Source organism: Artemia sp. Qi Xiang Cuo, chromosome 10, assembly GCF_049724085.1.
Source record: "Artemia sp. Qi Xiang Cuo chromosome 10, ASM4972408v1, whole genome shotgun sequence".
Lineage (NCBI taxonomy): Eukaryota > Metazoa > Arthropoda > Branchiopoda > Anostraca > Artemiidae > Artemia > Artemia sp. Qi Xiang Cuo.
The window spans coordinates 47,902,576-47,928,515 of record NC_142803.1 but is presented as its reverse complement, the minus strand read 5'-3'; the positions used below and the strand labels follow the sequence as shown (position 1 = coordinate 47,928,515).

The 25,940-nt window shown below is 36.6% G+C and overlaps 1 protein-coding gene across 1 annotated transcript in view; it reads right to left on the bottom strand.

The window, feature by feature from the left end:
• Window positions 1-25,940, bottom strand: part of Aasdh (Aminoadipate-semialdehyde dehydrogenase) — a 98,362-nt gene that overhangs the window by 2,278 nt on the left and 70,144 nt on the right. Inside the window, exons 10-11 of the mRNA XM_089095111.1 lie at window positions 21,477-21,728; window positions 2,846-3,212 (exon numbers count right to left, since the gene is read on the bottom strand). Coding sequence (XP_088951237.1) covers window positions 2,846-3,212; window positions 21,477-21,728 — 619 coding nt within the window. The remainder of the gene's footprint in view (window positions 1-2,845; window positions 3,213-21,476; window positions 21,729-25,940) is intronic.

Genomic DNA, 25,940 nt, shown 5'->3' with positions numbered 1-25,940 from the left:
GGCGGATCCAGGATTTTTTTAGGGGGGGGGGAGGGGGCAAAATAGTTTGATCCGATAAACTTACGTTAGGAACAAGTATAATTAACGCAAACTTGCTTTACTTATGTAAATTACAATACTTTAGACTATGTTCTGGGGGGCGCGCGCCCCCTCACCCCTCCCCTGGATCCACCACTGACTCGGTTATTCATTGTAATTTCTGTTCGTTTTCGGTTTCATTTATTTATTGATAGTGGTTTGTGGTAGTTTTACGCTAGGTAGATTATTCGATTTTACTGCTGCTTTGTTTTTGGTTTAATAAATTCATTTTATAGAAAAAGTTTTTCAAATTAATTTCTGTTCGTTTTTTATTTACCTTTACAACTTTTTTTTCTTTTTATTGAAAAAGATTAAACTTTACTGAAAAAAATGCATTAGTTCCAATAAATTATTTGAAGTCTTAATAATTTCTGTTCGTTTTTTTTTTTATATTAGGCTTGTGGTAGTTTTACGCTTGGTAGATTGTTCGATTTTATTTCTGCTTATTTTTGGTTTAATAAATTTATTTTATGGAAAAAGCTTTTGAAATTAATTTCTGTTCGTTTTTTATTTACACAGTCTTTTTCATGGAAAAAAACATTTTATATCTTTTCGTTTTTTTCTGTAAGAATCCATAGTTTATCTTGCTATTTGAATGTTGGAATAACTTTACAATTTTTAACAACATACACCCCTTTATATTCCCTCAATATTCTGTCAAATTTTCAGCTTTATACGCGTAGCCTTAATATTTACTAGAATCAAAGTAGTAGTGGTAGTAGCAGCAATAGTAGCAGCAGTTTTAATAGCCTTTCAGCCAGTTGAACATCCCACTCATGATGCCCCAGAAAGTTTCCTTTTGATACGGTAAGCCGTTCTAAAAATATTGCTGATACGCCCATATCAGAAATCTGTATGCATATAGTATGTTTTGATTTAGTATAACTTTCCCATAAACTTTTCCTCAGATTTTTATTTCAATATTCTCAGCCTTGGCAGTACTCACTACGGAAGCAGTAGTTTTAGTGGTAGTAGTGGTAGTAGTAGTAGCGTGCAAATATTGCCTTTTGGTCAATTTGATCATCTCATTTCCTGAAAGTTCAAATTAATATACTCAGTCATTCCTAAATTACGCCCTTTTGACAACCCGTATACGACGAGTATTATAAAGGGCATTATACACTTCTTAATAAGGGCATTATAACTTCCAATTTCAAATCAAATGAGCACAATCCTAGATTTATACGACCACCCATTCCATAAAAAAAAACTTATATACCCCCAGGGCATAATTTAAAACCCTTGCCACAGGGCTCTGGTGAAGTGGGTAAACTCTGGAGGCTTTTTATATGATCTTTGGACTATTTTTAACATAATGGCTATCTAACAATTTCGATAACATACGTTTGGGGAAAAGAGGGCGTCAGAGGGGGGAGGGGCTTGTTGCCCACCATCACTTTTGACTCTTAAAAAGGAACTAGAACTTTCAATTTCCAATTAAATGAGCCTCCTCTAAAGTATATGTGACCACCCCTTCCATAAAAACCTTATATGCCCCCGGGGCATAGCTTACAGCCCTTGCCCCTCAGGTTGGCTGTTTTAACCCCGAAGGCCTTGTTATATGATCTTTAGCTAATTTTGAACAAGACGGTTATCTTAAAATTTCTATCGAATGCATCTGGGAAAATAGGGGACTTGAGGGGGGGGGCTAGTAATCACTCCGATAACTTTTGTCTTCACAGTAGCCACCTCTTCCATTTAAACCTTAAACGTTAACAATGGACAACTAGTATAACTTACATGCATTGCCCTAAGGGGGTAGGAGGGATTGTCATCCTTAAAGACATAAGTTCCAGGCCTTCCCACTACGCTGAACAAAATGGCTATCTCAAAATTTTGATTGGAGGTGTTTGGTAAAATGATGGGAGTGGGGGGGGACTGGTTACTCTTCAATCACTTTCGACTATTAAAAAGGGCACTAGCCCTTTCAATTTCCAATCGAATGAGCCCCTTTCGAAGTTTCTAAGACCACTTCTATACGAAGAGCCCTGGTATAAAAAAAACAAAACATTGTGTCTACATTGTATGATGAAAACTACGAAAGCTACTGTACATAGAATCGGTTAGACAATTTTTGGAAATCGAGAACCTTCAAACTCTAAATTGTGTTGTGTAATCATTACAAAAAAGATTTATCAATTTCTAAAAAAGACTTATCGGTCTTTGCATAATAATCACAGACTAAACGATTACATAGTAATAACTATACGACAAAAATCCCGACCAAACTAAAGATTAATGAAGACATAGCTACAAGCGGAGGTCGATTCATGCGTCGGCACGGTTTCAGGAGGACTCATTCAAACGGATTAAAAATAGTATCCAGCCGTTCTTATTAAAACTTATTGACATATTCATAATCAAAATTTTATGCACTTCTGTATCCTCCACAGCTAATTTGAAAACTAAAGCCCAAGGTGTAAATCTGATTTGCAACATTAGTACATTTACAAATAAACTTTAGTAAAAAAAAAAAAAAAAAAAAAAAAAAAAAAAAAAAAAAAAACATTAACGGGATTGGGACACTAATTACCTTATTTACTACGTCAAAAATTTGATCAGTATGAAAATTGTAGAAGGGAATTTTACACAAAAATATTAAGCAAATATTAAATTTTTATGATAAATTTATAACGAGCACTTATCACCTGTCAAGTTAGAAAAATCAGCAGAATAAACAAGATAGGGGAAAAACAGAGGGGAGAGATAGATGGGAAAGAGAGGGGAGAGAGAGAGGCTCTTTGGCAAACTTTAAAAATTAACTGACCTTTTACGGAAAAACAATAGACCATGTTGTTTCGACAGCCAACAAAAACTTTATTGGCCCATACAATCGGTGAGGAAAAAACTTCACCACTTAGTGAGTAAGTTGCCAAACAATCACCAGAATTTGCATTGAGCAGACAAAGTTCTCCATTGGTGGATATTGCAACTACTAATTCACGTATCCCAAGTTTAAATACAAATGGTGTAGAGTAGACAGGGCTGTCAAACCTGTGTTTCCAAATCAGAGTACCTCCCGGTGTTATGCAGTAAAGGTGAAAATCGTGGCTTCCAAATACAATTTTCCTTGGAGAGTTGATGGTTAAACAGAATGAGGAAAATACTGGACCACTAGCAAAGAATTTGAACACCTAAAACAAATTGTTCTTTTTTTAATCAAATTACATACCCATTCAAAAGTGGCACAAGCAGATGAGCATGCCTGAGCTATAAGTGCTAGGTGAAGTAGGAAATCTAACCACGTTTTCCACAACAATGGGAAAGTTCATGGATACAAAAAAGAAAAAAAAATATCTAAAATAGAGCTTGGCAACACAGAGAATAAAATTCATACACTAAGAAACCAGATATTCGCCATATAAGCAAAAAGTATTCAGCAGAAGATTTCGCCACCATCAGCACAAGGTAAAATTAATGAAAAGAAACATTATTTTAGAGGGCCTTGTATTTTGCAACTTTAGACTTCTTTTACTTGACTTACGGCTCTTGACAGGGGTTCGGCATAGAGAATGATGAGACCAGACGCCTCCAGGTTGACCTATCAATTGCCAGGCTTGCGGCCTATTCCACTGGGATGCGGGCTTAGGCTAAAAATTAGTTGGTTGTGCTTTTCCACCTAGTGAGAGGCGTCGTTTCCATCCATGCAGGGTGGGGTCAAATTCAAACACAACCCGTGCTGCGACGTCGTATGGCATACAAAGAAGACGACCGTAGCAGCGAACAGAGCGCTTTGCGAGCTGCGTCGAGAAAGAAGTTTGCAAAACACGTGACAAACGCAGGGGGGTCTGGTTGCTAACAAAGTAAGTTCAGTGAAACATCTTCGATTCTTGAAAGATGTTTGGTCTGAGCGACATCGACGGTGCTGACTTAGGCGTCGTAAATAAGAATTTTAGTATGGTGGTTTATATTTGGCTTTCATCAAATCCTATTCAACCTCCCAAAGGCTGCTGACGCATTGAGTATTCGAGATGTAAGCTCTTTTACGATCTAACTATCTCTTGACAGAATGGATCCCAGATAAGTAAAGTCTTCAACCACATCTATTGAGTTGTTCCTGATTTTGACTTCCTTTACAGTGGATAGGGACATGGGTGGTTCGATGGGCATAACTTTGATTTTTGGTTTCAACCATTATAAAACGATGTTGTGTGTTAATTGGAAATTAAACAGTGTCCCAATTATCACTGTAACTTGTGACAAAATGGCAAAACCTAATCCTAAAAAATGGGAAAAAATGGTGAGGGTAAAGCTTGAGGGCAAACGTCTTAACTGTAATACTAACTGAATAAATAAATCAATTTATTTATTACAGGGAAATCTGAAACATTCGACGTAGTTTCAAGATAACTCGTTTAAATAATCTAAAAGGGCATAATTCTGATAGTTTTTTCTCAAAAATGCAATATTTCTACTTCTGTATCAGAGAGGGGAGGGAGAGAATAGTGGATAACCAGCTGGTCGTGGTAAAGGGCGGATTTCATCAATTCGACACTTGTTTTTTTAGGATATTTTTTTTTGGGGGGGGGGGGGACGAGTCTTACAGAGAGAACTGTCTTGCCCCTGATTCTTCTATCTGCAGACACATTCACTCTTTTTTATTTGCTAACTTGTCAAGTAATATTTAAAATTAATATTTTCAGTTTCTTCTAAAAATGAGTTTCTCCTTATAGTCCAGTAAATCTACAGAAAAAATCGACGATCTGGGACAAAATTGCAATATAAATGATTTTTACACCATTTTGTTGAGAAAAAAATTCTGTACAACCTACCAAAAGTCCCCAAGAATCCCCTTGGCGGTACAGGGTGAAAAACGGGGGAAAAGGGGAAAACTAAAAATCTACGACCGGTAGTTTTTGATGCTGAGAATGGCATTCCTGATGCTCTTGGGCCCAAGAAGATCGAATATGTGTTTTTTTTATTGCTGTGTAATAAGTCGTTCATCATTTCCCCACTTACAGGGGAGAAATAAAGATTCTGCACAGCAGTCTGCAAGACTTGTTTTCTTCCCAATGCGAGAAGAATGAATATGTTACTTTGATTGCTCTGTCATTAGCCTTTCACCCCCCCCCCCTATTTTGCAGTTACAAGGGAAAAAGAGGGGGAAATCAAGATATCCTCTAAAAGGAAAAGAGAGTCAGACGGCTCTTCAGAATTTGGAGAGGAGACAAAGGTCTATCAACTCGGTTTTAAAACCCTCTAACACCGTTTTGACGAAAGTTTAACATCCTATTCCCTGGTGCTTCTCTTTTCCACTTTGCTCGAGATTCACTAATGGTGCATTTACACATAGTGGAAATCCGAGCTGATTGTGAAAACCGAGCCGAATTTTCGACCGGTTTTGTGCTTGAAATTTTCTTTAGCCGAAAGCTAGTGGTCGTTAAGATCGTAAAGTGAATTCAAACTTTAGTGAAAATTTGGAGCTTTCCTTATACGACCACTAGCTTTAAGAGATAAAGAGATTAAGGATCTAATCAAATCGAGAAATGAGCTCTATAAGTTGGAATATCAAGATGAGGCTAAACAAATGCGCAATGTCATATGTCTCAAAATAAAGAAATCTAAAAAGGAATTTGGTGCTCAAGTGGTTAACAAGCTTTGGAAGTCTAACCCCTCTAGATTCCACCAGAAGGTCCAGGAGACGGACTCGGACGCAGCTGACAATCTACGGCTCTGATGGTGAACCTCTGAGTTCTGATATGATCAACACACATTTTTCAAATATTTGTCGCACACACCCTCCTCTTGACGAGCTACCTGAAAATGGACCCATTGAACAAATTCCGATCCTTCGCCCCCATGAAGTATGCGAGAAGCTCAAACGCCTGGACCTCAGGAAGAGTAATTACCCTCTAGAAATTCCTATTGAGTTAATAGCTCATTGCTCTGAGGAGCTTAGTCCTATTTTGGCTGTCTGTTTCAATCAATGTCTAATAGATGGTACATTCCCGGATTGCTTCAAGACAGCCTATATAACTCCCATTCCTAAAATAAAAATACCCCTCTCACCTAACGATTTGCGCCCAATTTCAAAAATCCCGTGCCTTTCCAAAGTGTTTGAGGGCTTTATCTGAGAATATCTATCTGGAGATCTTGCAGCTATTTTAGACCCTCGTCAATTTGGTTTCAGGCCTGGACATAGTACTACCCACTATCTTGTATGTCTTCTTGACGGTCTGATGAAACATCTCGAGAATGAAGAGACACACGCAGAAATTCTTCTCAGCGATATAGTAAAGGCGTTTGACAGCATCCAACACCTGATAGCTATTAACCGAGCTCAAGAAATGGGTGCTCGACAGTTTCTTGTGAGAATGGTTGCAAGCTTCCTGCACAATCGACACTAATGTGTTTCACTCACACAGCATGAAGCATCCGAATTCCTAGAAATATGGAGCGGAGCACCCCAAGGGAAAAAATTAGGACCACTGATCTTTTTGATTGTTTTTAACCCTGTCCTAGTACATATAAAAAGTCGCTACAAGTTTGCTGACGACCTGTCAAGCATATCATTCCGCACCTTAGCGAGCCTAGCAGAGGAAATCACCATCTCATCAATATTTTCCCAGCTAAAGCATAATCTTGAAGATGTAATGCTTACAGTTAGTGAAACCAAGAGCCATATTCTACGTGTTAGCTTTTTAAAATCTGCGATTCCGTCCCAAAAAGACACTGGACTTACAACTAAAGATGAAATAAAAATTCTAGGAGTAACTTTAAAAAGAAACCTAATGGGGATCCACATATAGAGTCTATCCTCCAAAAAGCTTCCCTATGCCTAAAATCCTTTGCATGCCTAACACGGTTCAATATCCAAGTTTACATAATGCGCAGTCTATACTGTATGTATGTCCGACCGCAAACCGAGTATACTTGTCCCGTTTGGCACCCAGGTCTAACGGCTATCCAAACCGAAAAGTTTGAAAATATTCAGAAGCGGACGTGCCAAATAATGCTTGGGGCAAATTATACATCCTATGAGGACAGCCTGCAGAAACTGAGGCTTCAGAAACTATCTGAAAGGCACCACGATCTCACGATGCGTTTCGGAAAAAAATGCCTAAGCTGTGATGTCCATCGCAAAATATTACAGGATTTCCAGGAATCACAGATCAGTCGGCCAAAAACACGTAGAGGAGCCCTCAGTTCGTCGTGCCAACTCCTTTGTCCCCACCCCGAAAGGCATCAAAAAGGTACCGATCATCGTTTGTTCCATACTTCGTGAACCACTATAATGAGGAACTAGTTGAAAAGGAAATCTATAAAAAGTTGTGAAAAAGTTTATTTATTTTTGTATTTATTTATCTGATCTCATGTGCTATATTTTCTTGTTGTTTGACGTCCGCTGCTAGCTATAAGCTATTATGGAAATAAAGAGTTATTATTATTATTATTATAGCTCAGGCTGTTTTTAAATGTTTTATTTTAAGAAGGCCATCCTGGCAGAACGGACCGGAAACTGAGTGCAGTATCTTCAAGCAATCTCTGAGATGCTCCCTTACTTTGGAGCTGCAGGCCACAATCTGTAAACGAAGTTGGTGAAAATATTTCTTCAGCAAATGGAAGAGCTGAAAGAAAGTAACCAGAAGCTGTATAAAGACATCACGGATGGAATGTTTGCGATTCGAAGAAGCGATATTTTTTTGCGAAGATTGAGCAAGTACTAATGAGGTTGTTGAAAACAAGCGGGGGAATTACGAGAGGAAATGGAATTAGTTAGACGCAAAGGTTGATCTGGACAGTGTCAATGCCAGTACGAGCTGAAATTAATGAGCTTATGCAGTCACTCACCGGTGTTGAGTACGTGTCATCTGGCCAGCACTTTTCCGCAAGACCAGCTCGGACAGAAAGAGATAGAAAGGACATAGAGGCTTCAGTAGTTTTTTTTGCGCAGTCCTGTTCGTAGGACAACTGCACTCAATTGCGCAATATATCGAATGGCATGACAGCAGCAAGGGATGTCAACGCGGATGAAGCAAAGGCGATAGGAAAATAAATTCTAAAGTCAATGGACGACGCCGATACTGGTCACTATATCTTCAAATGTAGGAGCAAAGCGATTACGATGGCCTATCAAGGCAACATTTCCGAAGCTGACGGTGAAGGCATAAAAATGGACGCAAAGCTTCTATTCCAACGTCTTGCAGCAGCGGCAACTAGAGCTGGAGGGGATCTGGAAGAAACTCTCAGATTCAAACTCTCCATCTATCTTACTGCCCTTTTCGAATCGTCAAGCCTGCCATGACAGCCAGATAAAGCGGAGTTAGCAAAAGCTATTTGGAAATTAGCAAAGGCAGAACCTTTGAACGTCCTATCAAAAGAGCCGGAAAACACATGATCGATGGCGGATGGCTACTCCAGCATATTCAACGGAAACAGGAAACACTTCGAACAGATTTGCAACAGTTACGTTTCCTTCGTGACACAGGAGTATTCAAATGCTTCTGTCGTCTTTGATGGTTACACTTTAGGTCCGTCTACCAAAGATGTCACCCAAGTTAGACGAACGAAAGGTATCCAGTGTCCGACCGTCGATTTCACACTGAGCATGAAACTGCAAAGGAAGAAGGACTTCTTGCGGAATCCCAACAATAAGCAGTAAATTGTTCGAGCTATTGGTAAGAAGCTTGTCAAAGCCGGCCTCACTGTCCTTCATGCAGAGAGAGATGCGGACGTTCTGATTGCATTGACAGGTGTTGATGCCGACAAGGAAGGGGTAACCACTGTAGTAGGAAAAGAAACTGATTTATTGCTGCTTCTCCTCCATCACCTGTCTCCGGAAGCCAGGGATCTCTACTTCGAAACCAGTACCAAATCAAGAGCGCTGTCAACTAAATACTGGCACGTCAATTTTATCAAAAGTTGGCCACGCTCTCTGGGTTGCGACACGACGTCCCGTTTGTTTGGGATAGGAAAGCAGGATGTCCTGCCGTTCCTGAAAAGCCAAGAAGAAATTATGAATAACAGTGAAATGTTCCTTAATCAGCGCTCTAGAAGGAAGAATTCAGCAAACTGATGAAAATCTTTTCCTGTGTTTCAACAGGAATAAGAAAGGGGAGGGTCTCAGCGAAGCTAGGTTCATTGTTTTTCTTGAAAAACAGAACAGCTCAAAGACATTATCTTTTGTAAGCCCAGAGAGACTTCCACCAACTCCATCGGCTCTGAAATTTCATTCTTATAGAGTCTACTATAAGATAATGGAGTGGCGTAATACTGCGTCAGAACTCGACTCGAAAGACTGGGATTGGCGATTACATGACGGACGCCTCACTCCGATCATGACAGACATCGGACCTGCTCCGCCTCATGTGTTAAATGTGATTCGTTGTTGCTGCATGCGTTCCAATGGTGACAGTTCCCACTTTTGTTGCCAAAAAAATGGACTGCCTTGCACACTTGCTTCTAAAGACTACCAAGGGACTGAGTGTTCCAATAAAGATGTTTTTGTTGATTATAATAAAGAAGATGATTTTTAGTACAAATGATTGATCTTATCCTTTTTAGTTTAATATAACCCGTAATTATCTTTTGCTGTGATTATCGAAGTTCCCTGATTTGTTTCATTTCTTACATTTAGTTTTGTCTTATGTTTCTATTATATAGTCGAAGTAAATCTGCCCACGTACTCTGAAGGCCCGATGCATTGTCTCCTCTACGGTGAAAACACTGCAGAAAAGCAAGATACAAATATAATACCATGTTTTTGAAATCATCGAGTCAAAAAACCTTGGGAGCAACGTTTGGACCAGCCATATCACACAACTCTTGAGGATACTGTTTTCCCCCTCCCCCGCTAAAGGGGGAAATCAAACCAAGTCCAGCGATAAGAGAAAATATCTTTCTTTTTTTGATTTCTTCGCCCAGAAAAAGGGCAGACGTGAAATTCGTGCACACAATAAATCTGTCTATGAATTTTTACAATTTTCCCCTTTTTCCCCTGTTTTTTACCGTTCCGCCCAGGGAATTTTTTGGAACTTTTAATATATCGTACAGAATTTTTTTCTCTACAAGACGGTATAAAAATGTTTTATATTGCAATTTTGTCCCAGAGTTTCGTAGATTTACTAGACTATTAGTCGAAATATGTCATCGATTCTAAAAAGAAAACAGACGGCTCTTCAAAATGAGCTCCCATCTCCACACTTGAATATTTTGACACATTTTTACAGATATAAACTCAAATTTCTTTCTCAATGCATTCCAAAATATTTCAATTGACTGAAAGGCTGTTTGAGAGAATTTTTGAACTTGTATACTATGATTCCGTCAGTATCCTTAAGACTAAGTTGGCACTAATACCAATGAAGAACCAACATCTTGGCCAATCATAATTTCCGCCCCAGTAAATTTTCTCTAGCTGAAGCCATTCTTAGTGCCCGCTCACGATCTTCCTCAGAAACGGCAAAATTTTACTCTAGAACCGACAGTCAACCAGTAACAGTTTTTTTAGCACTTTCAAAAGAGCTATTTATTCTAATTAAACGACCTTTGTGATTCAGGGGTCATTCTTAAATAATTGGAACAAAATTCGAACTTTGGCGTAAACGGTGAGGTATTGACGAGGGAGCAAACCCCCTCATATTCGTAATAATTTCTGTTCGTTTTAAGTTTTAATGTTGCTCCTTACTTTCAGTTGAAAAACTTGTTTTTTTTAATTTTATAACTTAAACAGGATTAATATGTACTTCATTTCATCTGTTTCACCCCCATACTAAAAGGTACTAAAATAACACATGTTTTTATTTTTGAACTAAGTTAAAAAAAAAAAAAAAGCAAACAACAAAAACAAATTCTAATGAAAGAGAAGAGTGTTGAAAGAGAAGAGTACCAAGCAGAGGCAAAGTGGAATCTGGCTCTTTAATTTGGGTAATTGGAAACTTTAACAACAATATAAGTGTAAAATAATTAGAGAAACCTGAAAATTCAATTTTTAATGAAAATGAAACTGCGCCGTCAAGCAGTTTCAGAGCTTAGAGGGCTTAAAGTTTGAAAATAAGGAACGTGTGAGAAAAGTCAGCAAAAAATGAGCGAAAAAGTGTATCATCATGGAGCTCTACAAACTCTAATTTTCCTAATTGATGTGACAAAAGACATACAATGCCTTAATTGGCGGTAAACTGGGTATAAAAAAACTAACTGAATGAGCAAAATAATACAAAAATGTAACCTTAAAATTTTGTTACCCAATAGGGTAGGAATTGGAAAAAAAGTTGAATCATTCAATAGCTGAAATTCCATGCTTTGCATTAATATGGCTATTTTCCAAGATTAATGGTTCAAATTAGCTAATTAGTTATATGAGAACATGTTTTTAAAAAGACAAATTGTCATACTGTTCTACTTGTCCCTTTGTCCCATTTCCATAGAATCCTTATTACTTCTGATTCAATAATCACTTTTATTACCCAATTATGTAAAGCACACATTAAATTCAATCTTTTTACTCAGAAGCCACGATGAAAATATCCCTGACTGCCATGTGTGTGTCATAGGCTAATAACACTTGAACCTGTGGATATCATAAATAACGAGCTATTAACGAACTGAGAATCAGCAGATTTTCTTGTGTTTGAATTTTCATTTTGATGTCCTTGGTATTTTAAACAAAGAGTGTATATCCAATATACGAAAGAGGCTACAGACTTGTAGCCTCCTGCCCCTTAAGCTAATGTTTAACTAGTAATTTCCTGAAATCATTATCGAATAAAATAAAAACAAACATTTGGTAATTTCAAGGGTTTTATTTAACTATTGCGTTTCAAAATGGTTGAACTGAACAATTTATTTTTAAACCTAATACAATTAAATGATCCCTCTCCTTCTAGAAGCATTGTCATAAATAAAAGTCATATATTTCATGACACTACAGTTCTGTTAGAGCATTCATTCCAAAAGTACGGAAAATCAAAAGTAGAACTTTAGCATAAAGGGCTGGGAGGTGAAGGGTGGTCCAGATCTCCCCACATGTAGGACAATTTGTGTTCAAATTTACAATTTTATAATTACTCTTTACTTTCATTTAAAATAACTTATGTTTTAAAAATTTAATTTCCGTCTGGTTTAATATCATATTCAGTGTTTTGTTAAAAAGGAGAGGGGCTGTCATCCCCTCCACCTTCCGATCTTTATTCTAAAAGTTAACTTTTGTTCAACAGTACTTCGAGAATAAGAACCTTTAGGTATGTTTACTTTAAACAATAAAATAGGATCTTCCAAGATAAGAGGGAGGCTGTAACCTCTCCCCCCCCCCAAAAAAAACCCCACCTAGTTCAACACAGCGTTGTGTAGATGGTTCACTAGGTAGTCCCCCCATGATATTGATGTGTATATACAATGAAAAGAGTGGGACTATACTGCCCTACTGGGAAGCCCAAACTTCCAGCAGGTAGTCAGAGAAGGTAACATGGCCAAGAAAAGCTTTCATGTGGCTATTATTTAACTAACTTTCTTTATCAGTTCTCTGCACAAAATATATCGAAAGCTCTACTTAGTTAACACAGTAACATGTATTTACTAGCACACTTTAATGGATATATTCCTAATCCACTATTGATACTAGTTCAGATTATAGAAAACAAATTAAACAGGCAGCACCACGTAGAGCGATCCATTTGTCTTCACTTTTACCCGCCTTCAAGTTTAGAGAAAGATCGGTGTATTGGTAGTTTTTTATGTCCAAGCATGTTGTCAAGGAAAATAACTTTTTCTCAATAATGAATTACTGAACAGATAAAATAATAATTAACAAATTAATGAATAACTGAACCTGCTACTTATCTCACTCAGTTGAGCGGTTGACTCACTCAAAACTGAATATAGATATAACTTTCTTCTATTTAGAAATAATATAATTTATTCTTCATAAATTTATCAAATGCTTTTGACAAAAGATTCCAATTTTAATGATACCGTTTACCATAGTAAGGTAAGGTAAATCTTTAACAACACAATATTTATAACAAAAGTGTTCCACTTTAGCTAACAGAGAGCAGCGCTCTCTTGTTTTATTACCCAATTATGTAAAGCACACATTAAATTCAATCTTTTTACTCAGAAGCCACGATGAAAATATCCTTGACTGCCATGTGTGTGTCATAGGCTAATAACACTTGAACCTGTGGATATCATAAATAACGAGCTATTAACGAACTGAGAATCAGCAGATTTTCTTGTGTTTGAATTTTGACGAACGAGAAGCATCGTAAAATTTAGCAAATTAGTTTCCGCATATTATTTTTCCATATTTGGAAACACTGGTGAAACTTCGTAACAACCAAAAGAAAAATCATGGAAAACCCTGGTTTTCAGGCACGAATAGACCTAAGATGGAGCCAGGGGGCAAACAATGTTTTCATTTTGATATCCTTGGTATTTTAAACAAACAGTGTATATCCAATATACGAAAGAGGCTGCAGACTTGTAGCCTCCTGCCCCTTAAGCTAATGTTTAACTAGTAATTTCCTGAAAGCATTATCGAATAAAATAAAAACAAACATTTGGTAATTTCAAGGGTTTTATTTACCTATTGCGTTTCAAAATGGTTGAACTGAACAATTTATTTTTAAACCTAATACAATTAAATGATCCCTTTCCTTCTAGAAGCATTGTCATAAATAAAAGTCATATATTTCATGACACTACAGTTCTGTTAGAGCATTCATTCCAAAAGTATGGAAAATCCAAAGTCAAACTTTAGCATAAAGGGCTGGGAGGTGAAGGGTGGTCCAGATCTCCCCCACATGTAGGAAAATTTGTGTTCGAATTTGCAACTTTATAATTACTCTTTACTTTCATTTAAAATAACTTATGTTTTAGAATTTTAATTTCCGTCTGGTTTAATATCATATTCGGTGTTTTGTTAAAAATGAGAGGGGCTGTCGTCCCCTCCACCTTCCGATCTTTATTCTAAAAGTTAACTTTTGTTCAACAGTACTTCGAGAATAAGGACCTTTAGGTATGTTTACTTTAAACAATAAAATAGGATCTTCCAAGACAAGAGGGAGGCTGTAACCTCTCCAAAACAAAAACAAACCAAAAACACCTAGTTCAACACAGCGTGGTGTAGATGGTTCACTAGGTAGTCCCCCCATGATATTGATGTGTATATACAATGAAAAGAGTGGGACTATACTACCCTACTGGGAAGCCCAAACTTCTAGCAGGTAGTCAGAGGAGGTAACATGGCCAAGAAAAGCTTTCATGCGGCTATTATTTAACTAACTTTCAACGATGTCATACAGCTAACTCACAATCTCGTATGATTTAACTTTCTTTATCAGTTCTCTGTACAAAATATATCGAAAGCTCTACTTAGTTAACATAGTAACATGTATTTCCTATCACACTTTAATGGATATACTCCTAATCCACTATTGATACTAGTTCAGATTATAGAAAACAAATGAAACAGGCAGCACCACGTGGAGCGATCCATTTGTTTTCACTTTTACCCGCCTTCAAGGTTTGAGAAAGATCGGTGTATTGGGAGTTTTTTATGTCTAAGCATGTTGTCAAGGAAAATAACTTTTTCTCAGTAATGAATTACTGAACAGATAAAACAATAATTAATGAATAACCGAACCTGCTACTTATCTCACTCAGTTGAGCGGTTGACTCACTCAAAACTGAATATAGATACAACTTTCTTCTTTTTAGAAATAATATAATTTATTTTTTATAAATTTATCAAATGCTTTTGACAAAAGATTCCAATTTTAATGATACCGTTTACTATAGTAAGGCAAGGTAAATCTTTATCAACACAATATTTATAACAAACAGTGTTCCACTTTAGCTAACAGAGAGCAGCGCTCGATGTGTTAGCCTAATACATTGAACATAAAGATAAATTTAACACTTCAAAGCAATACATCTTCAGACAAAAATAATACAGATCAAGAAAACAAGCAGCAAAAGGCAAAAAAAAAGAAGACGAAAGAAGGAAGAAAAAGAGTAGAGCCCAACCCAACGCGAGTTTAAACTAAACCAAAACTAAAAATAAATCTAGCATTTGCAAGTCCCCACATCCCGAATAAGAATAATCTTCAATACATTTTTTCTTTAGAATTACTTTAGAATTCTTAGGAATTACTTCGGGTATGTTAAATTTATTTGCAATATAGGGGATCTGGTACCTTAATGAAAATCTAGTCCATTCTGAGTTAAGTAGAGAGATATGAAGCTTCTTGAAACGAACATGGAAAGAAAAGACGGGAACAGTGGCCATAGTTATATCATGGAAATAGTTTTTTTGGAGAATGAATGTCAAAAAACCACAGTGCTGTTTGTAATTCTTTTAGTTGTTTGAGATCAAGTATATATAGAAATAAAAAGAGGGTTTGGGTTTCTGATAGATGGTGTAGTTCTGAAGGGCGAGGAATAAAAGATCTGAGAATTCTGACTGCCTTATTCTGGATTATCTGCAGGGGTTGTAAGAGAACCGTCAACATATTGAGGTAAATTATAGGACAATATTTAAAATAGGGATCAATAAGTGAATGATAGGAGATTTTAAGAATGCAAAATGAAACAAGTGCTTTAATCTATAAAGGCATCCCAATTATGGGCAAGCTTCAGACACAAATAATTAGAGTGTTTGCGAAAAGACAGCATCTCATCTATAATGATCCCAAGGTACTTAAAAGACTTAACATTTTTTTCTTATTTTGACCTAAGATTAGTTTCTCTATCCTGATCTTATCATTTGCCTGCCTTGAGCGTCCAAAAATCATGAGCTCAGTTTTTGATAAAATTGGGGCCAGATAGTTACAAGAGAACCACGTATTACGAGAATACACTATTGTCATTAAATTTTCAACAAGCAATTAAGGAGTTGAAGCTTTTACTGTCCCTGCAGTATCATCTGCAAAAAATTACAGCTAAGGAATCGTTACGAGGTAAACATCTTGGTAAATCATTAATATAAATCATGAATAATAAGGGCCCAGGCACAGACCCCTGAGGGACACCAATATTATCTAGAGACCTAGAACCTGGTACTTGACCATTTACATCCACATGAATTTTTCGGCCATGCAATTAAGATCTTAATAATTAAAGTCATTTACCTCTGATTCCCTCATTATTCATTTTTTCAAGCATGATTGTATTATTTATCGTTTAAAATTCCTTATTCATGTAATAAAAAAGAGTAGAAACTTGATTTTTATCATTTAGATAATTATTAATACTTAGTAAAAGTGCGGCAATAGCTCGTTCAGTTGAATGATTAGATCTCCTTTTTTAAAATTGGAGGGACTCGGGTAACTTTCCATGTTTCTGAGAATATCGCAAGTAGTATGGATATATTAAAGATACGAAGCAATGGAACAGAATTTACACTAGCGAAGTTTTTTGAAATATTTGTAGATAATTCGTCTACACCTAAGGAATTTCCACTCTTTGACTTCATTATTACCCTCTGAGGTCTCATATTTAATTTATGAATAATAATACTCAGAAAAGTCGGACCCAATACAAACGGAAAAGTTACTAAGAAACAATCATTTAATACAAGACTCTTCACCGGTTTGGGAATCAAAACAGTGTTCGCTTTAGTTATAATATCTAAACGTTTCATTTTGGTTTTCATAACAATATTAATCATCAAAATCGAGGTTTAGATTTGAGAGAACTCTTTTCATCTCTTTTAGGAATGTTGCAGTAAAAAATGTTGAAATTCAACCTTTGGATACTTACATTCTAAAACCAAAATTTTATGGGCAGGCATTTAGAGGATATTCTGCTCTCCTAGAGACTACAATAAATTAAAATCAAGGAAAAGAGAGCATTTAAATTGCTAAGGAAAAAAATTCAGCCTTTCTTCTTCTTCTTGCATTTCCTTTTTCTCGTGACATCTCTGATTTCTCGCGACATAATGGAGTTCACTGTCGAAGAAAATCTTCATAGTACTGCCTTTGTATTCACTGTACTTCCTTAACCTAATGTATCGAAATGACATAGAACGTAATTACCAACACACAAAAATTAAATTATCGAGCTCGGAAGAATCGTTTGTGGGCTAAGAATCCAGGTAATGCAACAAATACGGTCGCTAAGGAGAACTTGGTAAACAACAAAGATGAAACACTACATTCTCATAGTGCAAAATGAGTGATTGACCTTGCCTCACGGAGGTGAAATTTTCTTCAATAGCTATAATTGGAATTTAACGATTAAAAATTAATTATTGCTACGATTAAACCTTAATAATTTTATACAAAAGAAATTATAAAAAAATACAAATCATAGGCAGCGCGATAGCGCTGCCTATGTAAAGAACGATGTAGGCACAATTTATTATTCATTTTTCTTCTTTCTCCATTCCCGAGCACTTCGTATCGAAGGAGTTGTCGTAAAAACTTCGAAAAAGGCTCATTCAATTAGAGATTGAAGTTACTAGTTTAATAGTCAAAAGTGATTGAAGGGCAATTAGCCCCCCCCACGCCCATCATTCCCCCAAACACATCCAATCAAAACTTTGAGACATCCATTTTGTTCAGCGTAGTTGATTTCCAGATAGACATCTCGGGGCAAGGGTCCCCACAACCCTCGGGGCAAGGGTTTTAAGTTATGCCCTGGGGGCATATGAGGTTTTTTATAAGGCTTTGTCGTAGAAACTTCAAAAAATGCTCATTCGATTGGAAATTCAAAGGGCTAGTGCCCTTTTTAATAGTCTAATGTGATTGGAGGGCAACTAGCCCCCCCACGCCCATCAGTCCCCCAAACACATACAATCAAAGTTTGAGATAGCCAATTTGTTCAGCGTAGTTGATTTCCAAATAGAACATATGTTTTTGAGGAGGACAATCCCCCACAATCCTCGGGGCAAGGGTTTTAAGTTATGCCCTGAGGGCATATAAGAACGATGTTGGCACAATGTATCATTTATTATTTTTTTTTTCATTAACAGGGCACGTCGTATCGAAGAAGTTGTCGTAGAAACTTCGAAAAGGGCTCATTCGATTGGAAATTGGAGTGGCTTGTGCCCTTTTTAATAGTCGAAAACGATTGGAAGGCAACTAACAACTCTTCCATACCCACCATTTCCCGAAACACATCCAATCAAAATCTTGAGATAGCCATTTTGTTCAGCGTAGTTAATTTCCAGATAGAAATTATATTTTTGAGGAAGACACCCCCCACAGCCTTCAGGGCAAGGGTTGTAAGTTATGCCCTGGGAGGATATAAGGTTTTTATAGAAGGTGTTGTCATAGAAACTTCAAAAAAAGCTCATTCGATTGGAAATTCAAAGGCCTAATGCCCTTTTTAATAGTTGAAAGTGATTGGAGGGCAATTAGCCCCACCGCCCAACATTCCCCCAAATCCAAGGGTTGTAATTTATGCCCTGGGGGCATATAAGGTTTTTATAGAAGGCGTTGTCGTAGAAACTTCAACAAAGCTCCATTCGATAGGAAATTCAAAGGGCTAGTGCCCTTTTTACTAGTCGAAAGTGATTGGAGGGCAACTAACCCCCCTCTCACGCCCACCTTTTCCCCAAACACATCCAATCAACATTTTTGAGATAGTCATTTTATTCAATGTAGTTTTAAGTTCGGTTAATTAGGTCTTTGAGGATTCCAACCCCCTCACATCCATCTGGGCAAGGGTTGTAAGTCATGCCCTAAGGGCATGCGCGGTTTTTATTGGCCATGTCGCTGTATAAGAGTCAAAAAGGGCCCAATTGATTAAATTATGAAACTGCCTGTATCCTGCCTGGTGTTTAAAAACGCGTGAATGGCAACTGGCCCCCCATCCACGCCCACCATTTCCCCAAAAACATCCAATAAAAATGTTTAGATAGCCATTTTGTTCAGTGTTGTGGATTTCCAGATGGAAATTATGTTTTTGAGAAGGACACTCCCCCACAGCCCTCAGGGCAATGGCTGTAAGTTATGCCCTGGGGGCATATAAGGTTTTTATAGAACGCGTCGTCGTAGAAACTTCAAAAAGGGCTCATTCGATTGGAAATTGAAATGGCTAGTGCCCTTTTCAATAGTTGAAAGGGATTGGAAGACAACTAACACCCCTTCCACGCCCACCATTTCCCCAAACATGGCCAATCAAAATTTTGAGATATTCATTTTGTTCCACGCAGTTCAAAGTTCAGGAAATTATACCTTTGAGCAGGACACTCCCCCCACAGTCTTCAGGGCAAGGTTATAAGTTATGCCCTTGGGGGCATATGAGGTTTTTATTGTAAACTTTGTCGTAGAAACTTGAAAAAGGGCCCATTCGTTGGAAATTCAAAGGGCTAGTGCCCTTTTTAATAGTCGAAAGTGATTTGAGGGCAACTAACCTCTCTCTCACACGCACCTTTTCCCCAAACACATCCAATCAAAATTTTTAGCTAGCCATTTTATTCAACGTAGTTGAAAGTTTTGGAAATTAGGTCTTTAAGGATGAAAACCTATCCCCCCCACAACCCTCAGGGCAAGGGTTGTAAGTTATGTCCTGGGAACATGTAAGGTTTTTATAGAAAGCGATGTTGTAAAAACATCAAAAAGGGTTAATTCAATTGAAAATTGAAAGGGCTAGTACCCTTTTAATAGTCAAAAGTGATTGAAGGGCAACTAACCCCCCTCTCACACACACCATTTCCCCAAACACATCCAATCAAAATTTTGAGATATCCATTTTGTTCAACGTCGTCGAAAGTTCTGGAAATTAGGTCTTTTAGGATAATAATCCCATCAGAGCCCTCAGTGCCAGGGTTGTAAGTTATGTCCTGGGGGCATATAAGGTTTATATAGAAATTTGCTGTAGAAATTTCAAAAGGGGCTCATTTGATTGGAAATTGAAAGTGCCCTTTTTAATAGTCGAAAGTGAGTGAAGAGTAATTAACCCCCTTTTCACGCCCACCATTTCCCCAAACACATTCAATCAAAGTTTAGAGATAGCCATTTTGTTCAACGTAGTTGACAGTTCTGGCAATAATGTATTTAAGGATGACAAACCCCAAGACTCCCCAGGGCGAAGGTTGTAAGTTATTCCCTGGGGACATATAAAGTGTTTAAAGATAGATTTCTCGTAAAACTTGAAAAGGGGCTCATTCAATTGGAAATTGAGAGAGATAGTGCCCTTTTTAATAATCGAAAGTGATTGGAGGGTAACTAACCCCCCTCTCACGCCCATCATTCCGCAAGACGCATCGAATTAAAATTTTCAGATAGCTATTTTGTTCAACGTAGTAGAAAGTTCTGGAAATTAGGTCTTTGAGGATGACAACCCCCCCCCCAGCCCTCAGGGCGAGGGTTCTAAGTTATCCCCTGGGGGCATATAAGGTTTTTATTGAAAGCGTTGTGGTAGAAACTTCAAAAGGGCTCATTTGATTGGAAATTGAAAGGGCTAGTTCCTTTTTTAATAGTTGAAAGTGATTGGAGAGACTAACGCCCCTCTCACGCCCACCATTGTCTCAGACACATTCAATCAAAATTTTTAGAAAGCCGTTTTGTTTAACGTAGTTGAAAGTTCTGGAAACCAGGTCTTAGAGAATGACAACCACCCTCACAGTTCTGACGGTTAGGGTTGTAGTCTTCGCCAGGGGGGTTTATAATGTGTTAATAGAAAGCATTGTTATAGAAATTAGAAAATTGCTCATTCGATTGGAAATTGAAAGGTCTACTACCCTTTTTAATAGTCGAAAGTGACTGGAAGGCTTGACATTTTTATAGTAAAGATAGATGTGGGTATAATGTATCATTTTGTTGTTGTTGTTGTTGTTTGGATCAGGGCACTTTTTATCAAAGGAGCTGTCATATAAACTTTGAAAAGGGCTCATTCGATTGACAATAGAAAGGGCTGATGGCCTTTTTAATAGTCAAAAGTCATTAGAGGAAAACTAAACCCCCCTCCCACGCCCACCCTCCCATTTGACTTTATGTTTAAAAACTACATGTTGCCATAAGATTAAATTAAAATGCACTGTGTTAGTGCTAATTTCCAATAAGGCATCTCAGCAGTATCCCAAGAACGACTGAGGGTATTATGTTCAAACTGTCGGGGCTGCTTCTGCTCTTAAAATTTAACCAAATCAAAATAGCCTAAGTGTATCCAAGCTATCAAAGAATCAAATTTGATTTATTCAAGTTATAAAAGTAAAAGCATTTATTTTTTTTTCAGTAAAGCGCAAATTATGTTCTGGCCTTGGAAATGCATGGCAACGTTTTGCGCCCAAATTGTGTTAATTTCTGCTCGTTTTGAGTTTGACTCGGTTATTTATTGTAATTTCTGTTCGTTTTGGGTTTCATTTATTTATCGATGCTGATTTGTGGTAGTTTCACGCTTGGTAGATTATTTGATTTTATTCTTGCTCATTATTTGTTTAATGGAGTTCTTTACTTTTCTTTGAAAAACTTATTTTGTGGAAAAAGTTTTTTTTAATTAATTTGATAAAATACCTCATTTCCAGCGAAGTCGAAACCATAGGCGCAACCATCGACGCATCCAAAAACAACTACGTCATCAAAGGGAAGAGGAGAGCTAAAAATAGGGTTTCCTAGACTTTTCTTCCATTTTTCTCCTTCAGAGTTGATACAGCTTACAGTGCCATCCAATGCTCCATTGAATAAGAGGGCCCCGTCACTGGTAGTAGTTGGAGACGCAAAAACGCTGCCATTTCCGCATTTTATTTTCCACTGAAGCTTGCCAAACTAAAATAACTTGCTTTGTCATTTAAAATAACTTCGAGGAACAAGAGTAAGTTTTTAATTAAGCATGCAGTTGAATTCTCATGTTAACGGGTTTCAAAAATTTGAGTGGGGGATATGAGTGGAAAGTACCCGGTGGTTTATGTCCTTACTAGAGATACAACCACATTTGAACCATTACGCTTTTTTTAGGTTTCTTCTTACTTCCGAACTCCCTATCTTTTGTGTGGGTTCTACGGTTCAACGTCAATAAAAATTTTAAATCCAAAGAAAGGGTGTGCCTTCACAGGGCAAAAAAAAAAAAAAACATACCACACCCTGCACGCTGTTAAAAATTGGACTTGCTTTAATAATCAAATGTCTTTAAAAAGACTGCAGTATGAAAAGACAGCAACTTGTCTGCGGTTAGAGGACAAGCGACAATGAGAATCCATATATAAAAGCCTGTCGCGTACCGAGTGCCCGGGCCTGGTAATTACAAAAATGTATGTATATATTTTAACAAGGGATTGCAGCAATTCAAAAACCTTAAAAAAGATAACCAAAAGTTTGAAGCTTAGTAGAAATCGCTGTTAGAAAAACATCATTACCGAATTTCTTTTCTTATAAGTATTAGCAATGTCTTTTTAAGACATGAAAAAAACGTTGAAAAAAATTTTAAGTTCAGTTCAGGATCGCTAAAGTTATTATGTAAACTGCAAAAATATTTACGGTGCCTGAGCAACAATTTTAGTGATTTAATTCTAGAAAAATACCTGAGAATTTTTAAATTAGTTTGTTTTTTTGTTCGATAAAATCCACTCGCTACGTGATTAAGGTTACAGGTTTGAATGCAATCAGTTATATAATATCAGTAGCAAGGCCCAAAAAAAGAAAATTTGCAATTATTAAAAATGATGAATAGATATTTTGAAAAGGAATCCCAACAATTCGAAAACCTTAAAAAAGAAAACCAAAAGTTTGAAGCTTAGTAGATATCATTGTTAGAAATCGGACTTGCTTTAATAATCAACTATCTTTGAAAAGACGGCAGTATGAAAAGACAGCAAATTGGCTGCGGTTAGAAGAAAAGCGACAATGAGAATCTATATATAGAAGCGTGCCAAATGATGGGGACCGGCGGCTGGTAATTGAAAAATATTTGTATATATTTTAACAAGGGATCAAAACAAATTGCAAAATCTTAAACAAGAAAACAAAATCTTTTAAACTTAGTAGATACCGTGGTCAGAAATCGGACTTGCTGTAATAATCAAATATGTTTGAAAAGACCGCAATATGAAAAGACAGCTAATTGTCTGCGGTTAGAAGACAAGCGACAATGAGAACCCATATATAGAAGCCTGCCGCGTACCGAGTGCCGGGGAGCGGTACTATATAGGTTGGTTTAGGTTAGCTTAAGCTAGGTTTTTAACCCATTTCTGATATTTAGAACCAAATTTAACTTAACCTAACCCAATCTAAACTAGCATAATCTAACCTAAACTTAACTTTTACAATCATAGGTTGCATAAGACTGAAAAAGCTGACTCGCAAAGCTAATTGATTAAGAACTACTAGCGGCGCTGATAGTACAGTGTTACCGAGCACAGTTGAAGAAGAAGAAATCAAAGCATGCTTATTATAAGATTCAAATTTCAACTAAAAGTCTACTTTTAATTGTATCTAACAAGAAAATTTCCTAAAATCAGTGGATTATTTGTAATAATTTCCTTTTATTCATTATTAAATAGTTAAGGCTGTGTTAGTACATAGAACGTAGGCTAGTTTAAAAGTATGTAATTACAGTGTACCTGTTAGCCCTTTTGGCGTTTCTTTGCCCAATGTAAAGTAATTATGAAAAAGGAATCCAAAAAATATTTAAGTTGCTTTAATAAACTTTTTGTTTTGCAAGGTGTTGGCGTTATACGACATCGCTTTTTTTCACAGAACCGAACTTGAGTTTTATGTTCTATCAGTTTTCAGTATCCTTTAATGACGGGAGTCTATTATTCTGGAGATGGTAAACACGTTCTAAATAACGTTATATATTTAAAAATGAGTTGTCATTGTTGCTAGATTAATCCAAGAACCTAGGCATTTCCAGCGTAATACAAAATGATTTTCGCTTTCACTACTGTTCGCATGTCTGATGCAGTCAACCTTTGGTTACCTTGACAAAAAAACTCAATTTAACTCAAAACTACAAAGATAGGTACTCTTTAGCTTTTGATTAGCGATCTTATAATGTTTGTATGCCCTTTTTTCTTTCTTCCTTTTTTTCTTTAAGTTACTCTTTAAATGACCTTCACAGATCATGGAACCTTTGTGGGGGTAATGGCATGTATTTATGTCTTTATGAATAAATGCAAGGGACTCAAACCCGTGCAAAAATTAAAGTCTTTTACTTATTTCCAATGCAATTTTAACATAATTACGCTTGGGTTGTGTTGAATTCTGGGTTGAGGATCGAGTCTGGGTTGAAGGCCGAGCGTTGGGTTGACTTTTGTATGGCTTGAAGATATTTTGTTTTGAATTCTGCTGAGTTCAATTTTTGGGGTTAATTTTGTGGTTGTTTTGCTCGGGTTAAATTTTTCTTGCACGTATTCAATATTCATTAACATTTCACTGAAACTAGAACGCTAGACTCGAAGCAATAGACACGAAACATCTGGAAGCCTCTTCAATAAACGATTGTGTAAAAAAATTGAATTGCTCTGTCTATTATAAGATTTATGTCCTTTAATATTATCAGTAAACAACAACCCTTCCTATAGGCTGCTTTTCATTTACTTTGTATATTAAATACATCGGATTTAAATAAAAAAAAATGAAAATTTCTTTCAAAAATTCGTCTGGATAAAAAAAGTCTTTTTCTTTTTCTAATGTAAATTTTAAACCTTAACTCAGAATATATCAGATTTATTTTAACAGCCCACAGTGTTATTTCTGTAAAGAAATAACTAAGTTTTCTTATTAGAAAAATTAATGGTTTCAGAACAAAAAAAAAGTCAAAAAATATTTTTACCTTCAGCTAAGGCCACACCCAGGAATTTATTCGGGAGGGGAGGGGGGGCAAACAAGCTTAAAAATGCATTAAAAACGTGTTTATATGGATTTTTGCTGCGTTTTTACGAGTAGGACAAAAATTTCAGGGAGGGGGGAGGAGGTTCAAACCCTGTAACCTCCTCGCCCTGGATACGGCCTTTCCTTCAGCTTAAGAATTTGTGTTGACACATTTCCTAAATTAACTGATATTTTAAAATTAAAAACACTAGCTCTCAGCAAAAACAAATTCTAAACACCAACTAGAACATGGGCATGATACAGCTTTCTCCGTTTTTCTTTAGATTAAAAAACATTCAAACCTATCAAGTAAATTTACAGCAATATATAGAAAATCTATTTTTACAGACCAGTTTTATAATAAGAGAAGTACTTACCTATCTATAGATGATTTTGGTTAAGATTAACAACCTTTCTAAATCGTTCCTTTAAATTTGAGTACTACTCAAGGGGTGATAGTTAAAAATAACTAGAAGCCTTTGATGTACATTCTTCGAGATTAAATTAGAAAGTTCCGTTATTAATTTTTTTTTACTAATGACTTATGCTCTTACCCTGACTTGAAGCTTTCTTTCGAAAGTTGCAACACCATCTCATTTATTTTATGTATCGAACTCCTTCAAATATACATCAAAGCCGTGACAATGTAACGAAGGAAACAGATTAAGTGTCATAAATATGAAAACCTGTGCTCGTTTTATACATTTATCATGAGAATAAACATAGAAAAAAAGCGACTTTTACACTACATATGTTATCTTTTATGCTAAGTACGCAAGTTATGCTAAGTACCGTAAGTCCCATTACGTTAAATATACCGTTTTACGCTTAAAATAGTACTTTCACACTAGGTTAACGGAAAAACAAATAAAACCACTCTTGTCATCGTCTAAAATAATAACAATCATCGTAAGCAAACTATTCAAAAATTGAGAATGTGGGTGAAGATGGAGGTTCAAGCTCTAATCAAGGGTGAAAGACTTTCTACGACAAGTCTATTTATTTATCTTTATAATTTATTGATTGCTCACCGCAAAATTCTACTTTGTTGACTATTCTATTACGTAACATAAGCTTACGCAAGTATAATTATGCGAAGATCTCGAGCATACAATGCCCTGTGTTACGGACAAAATTTGCTCCGAAGAGTACATAACATTATCTATGTAC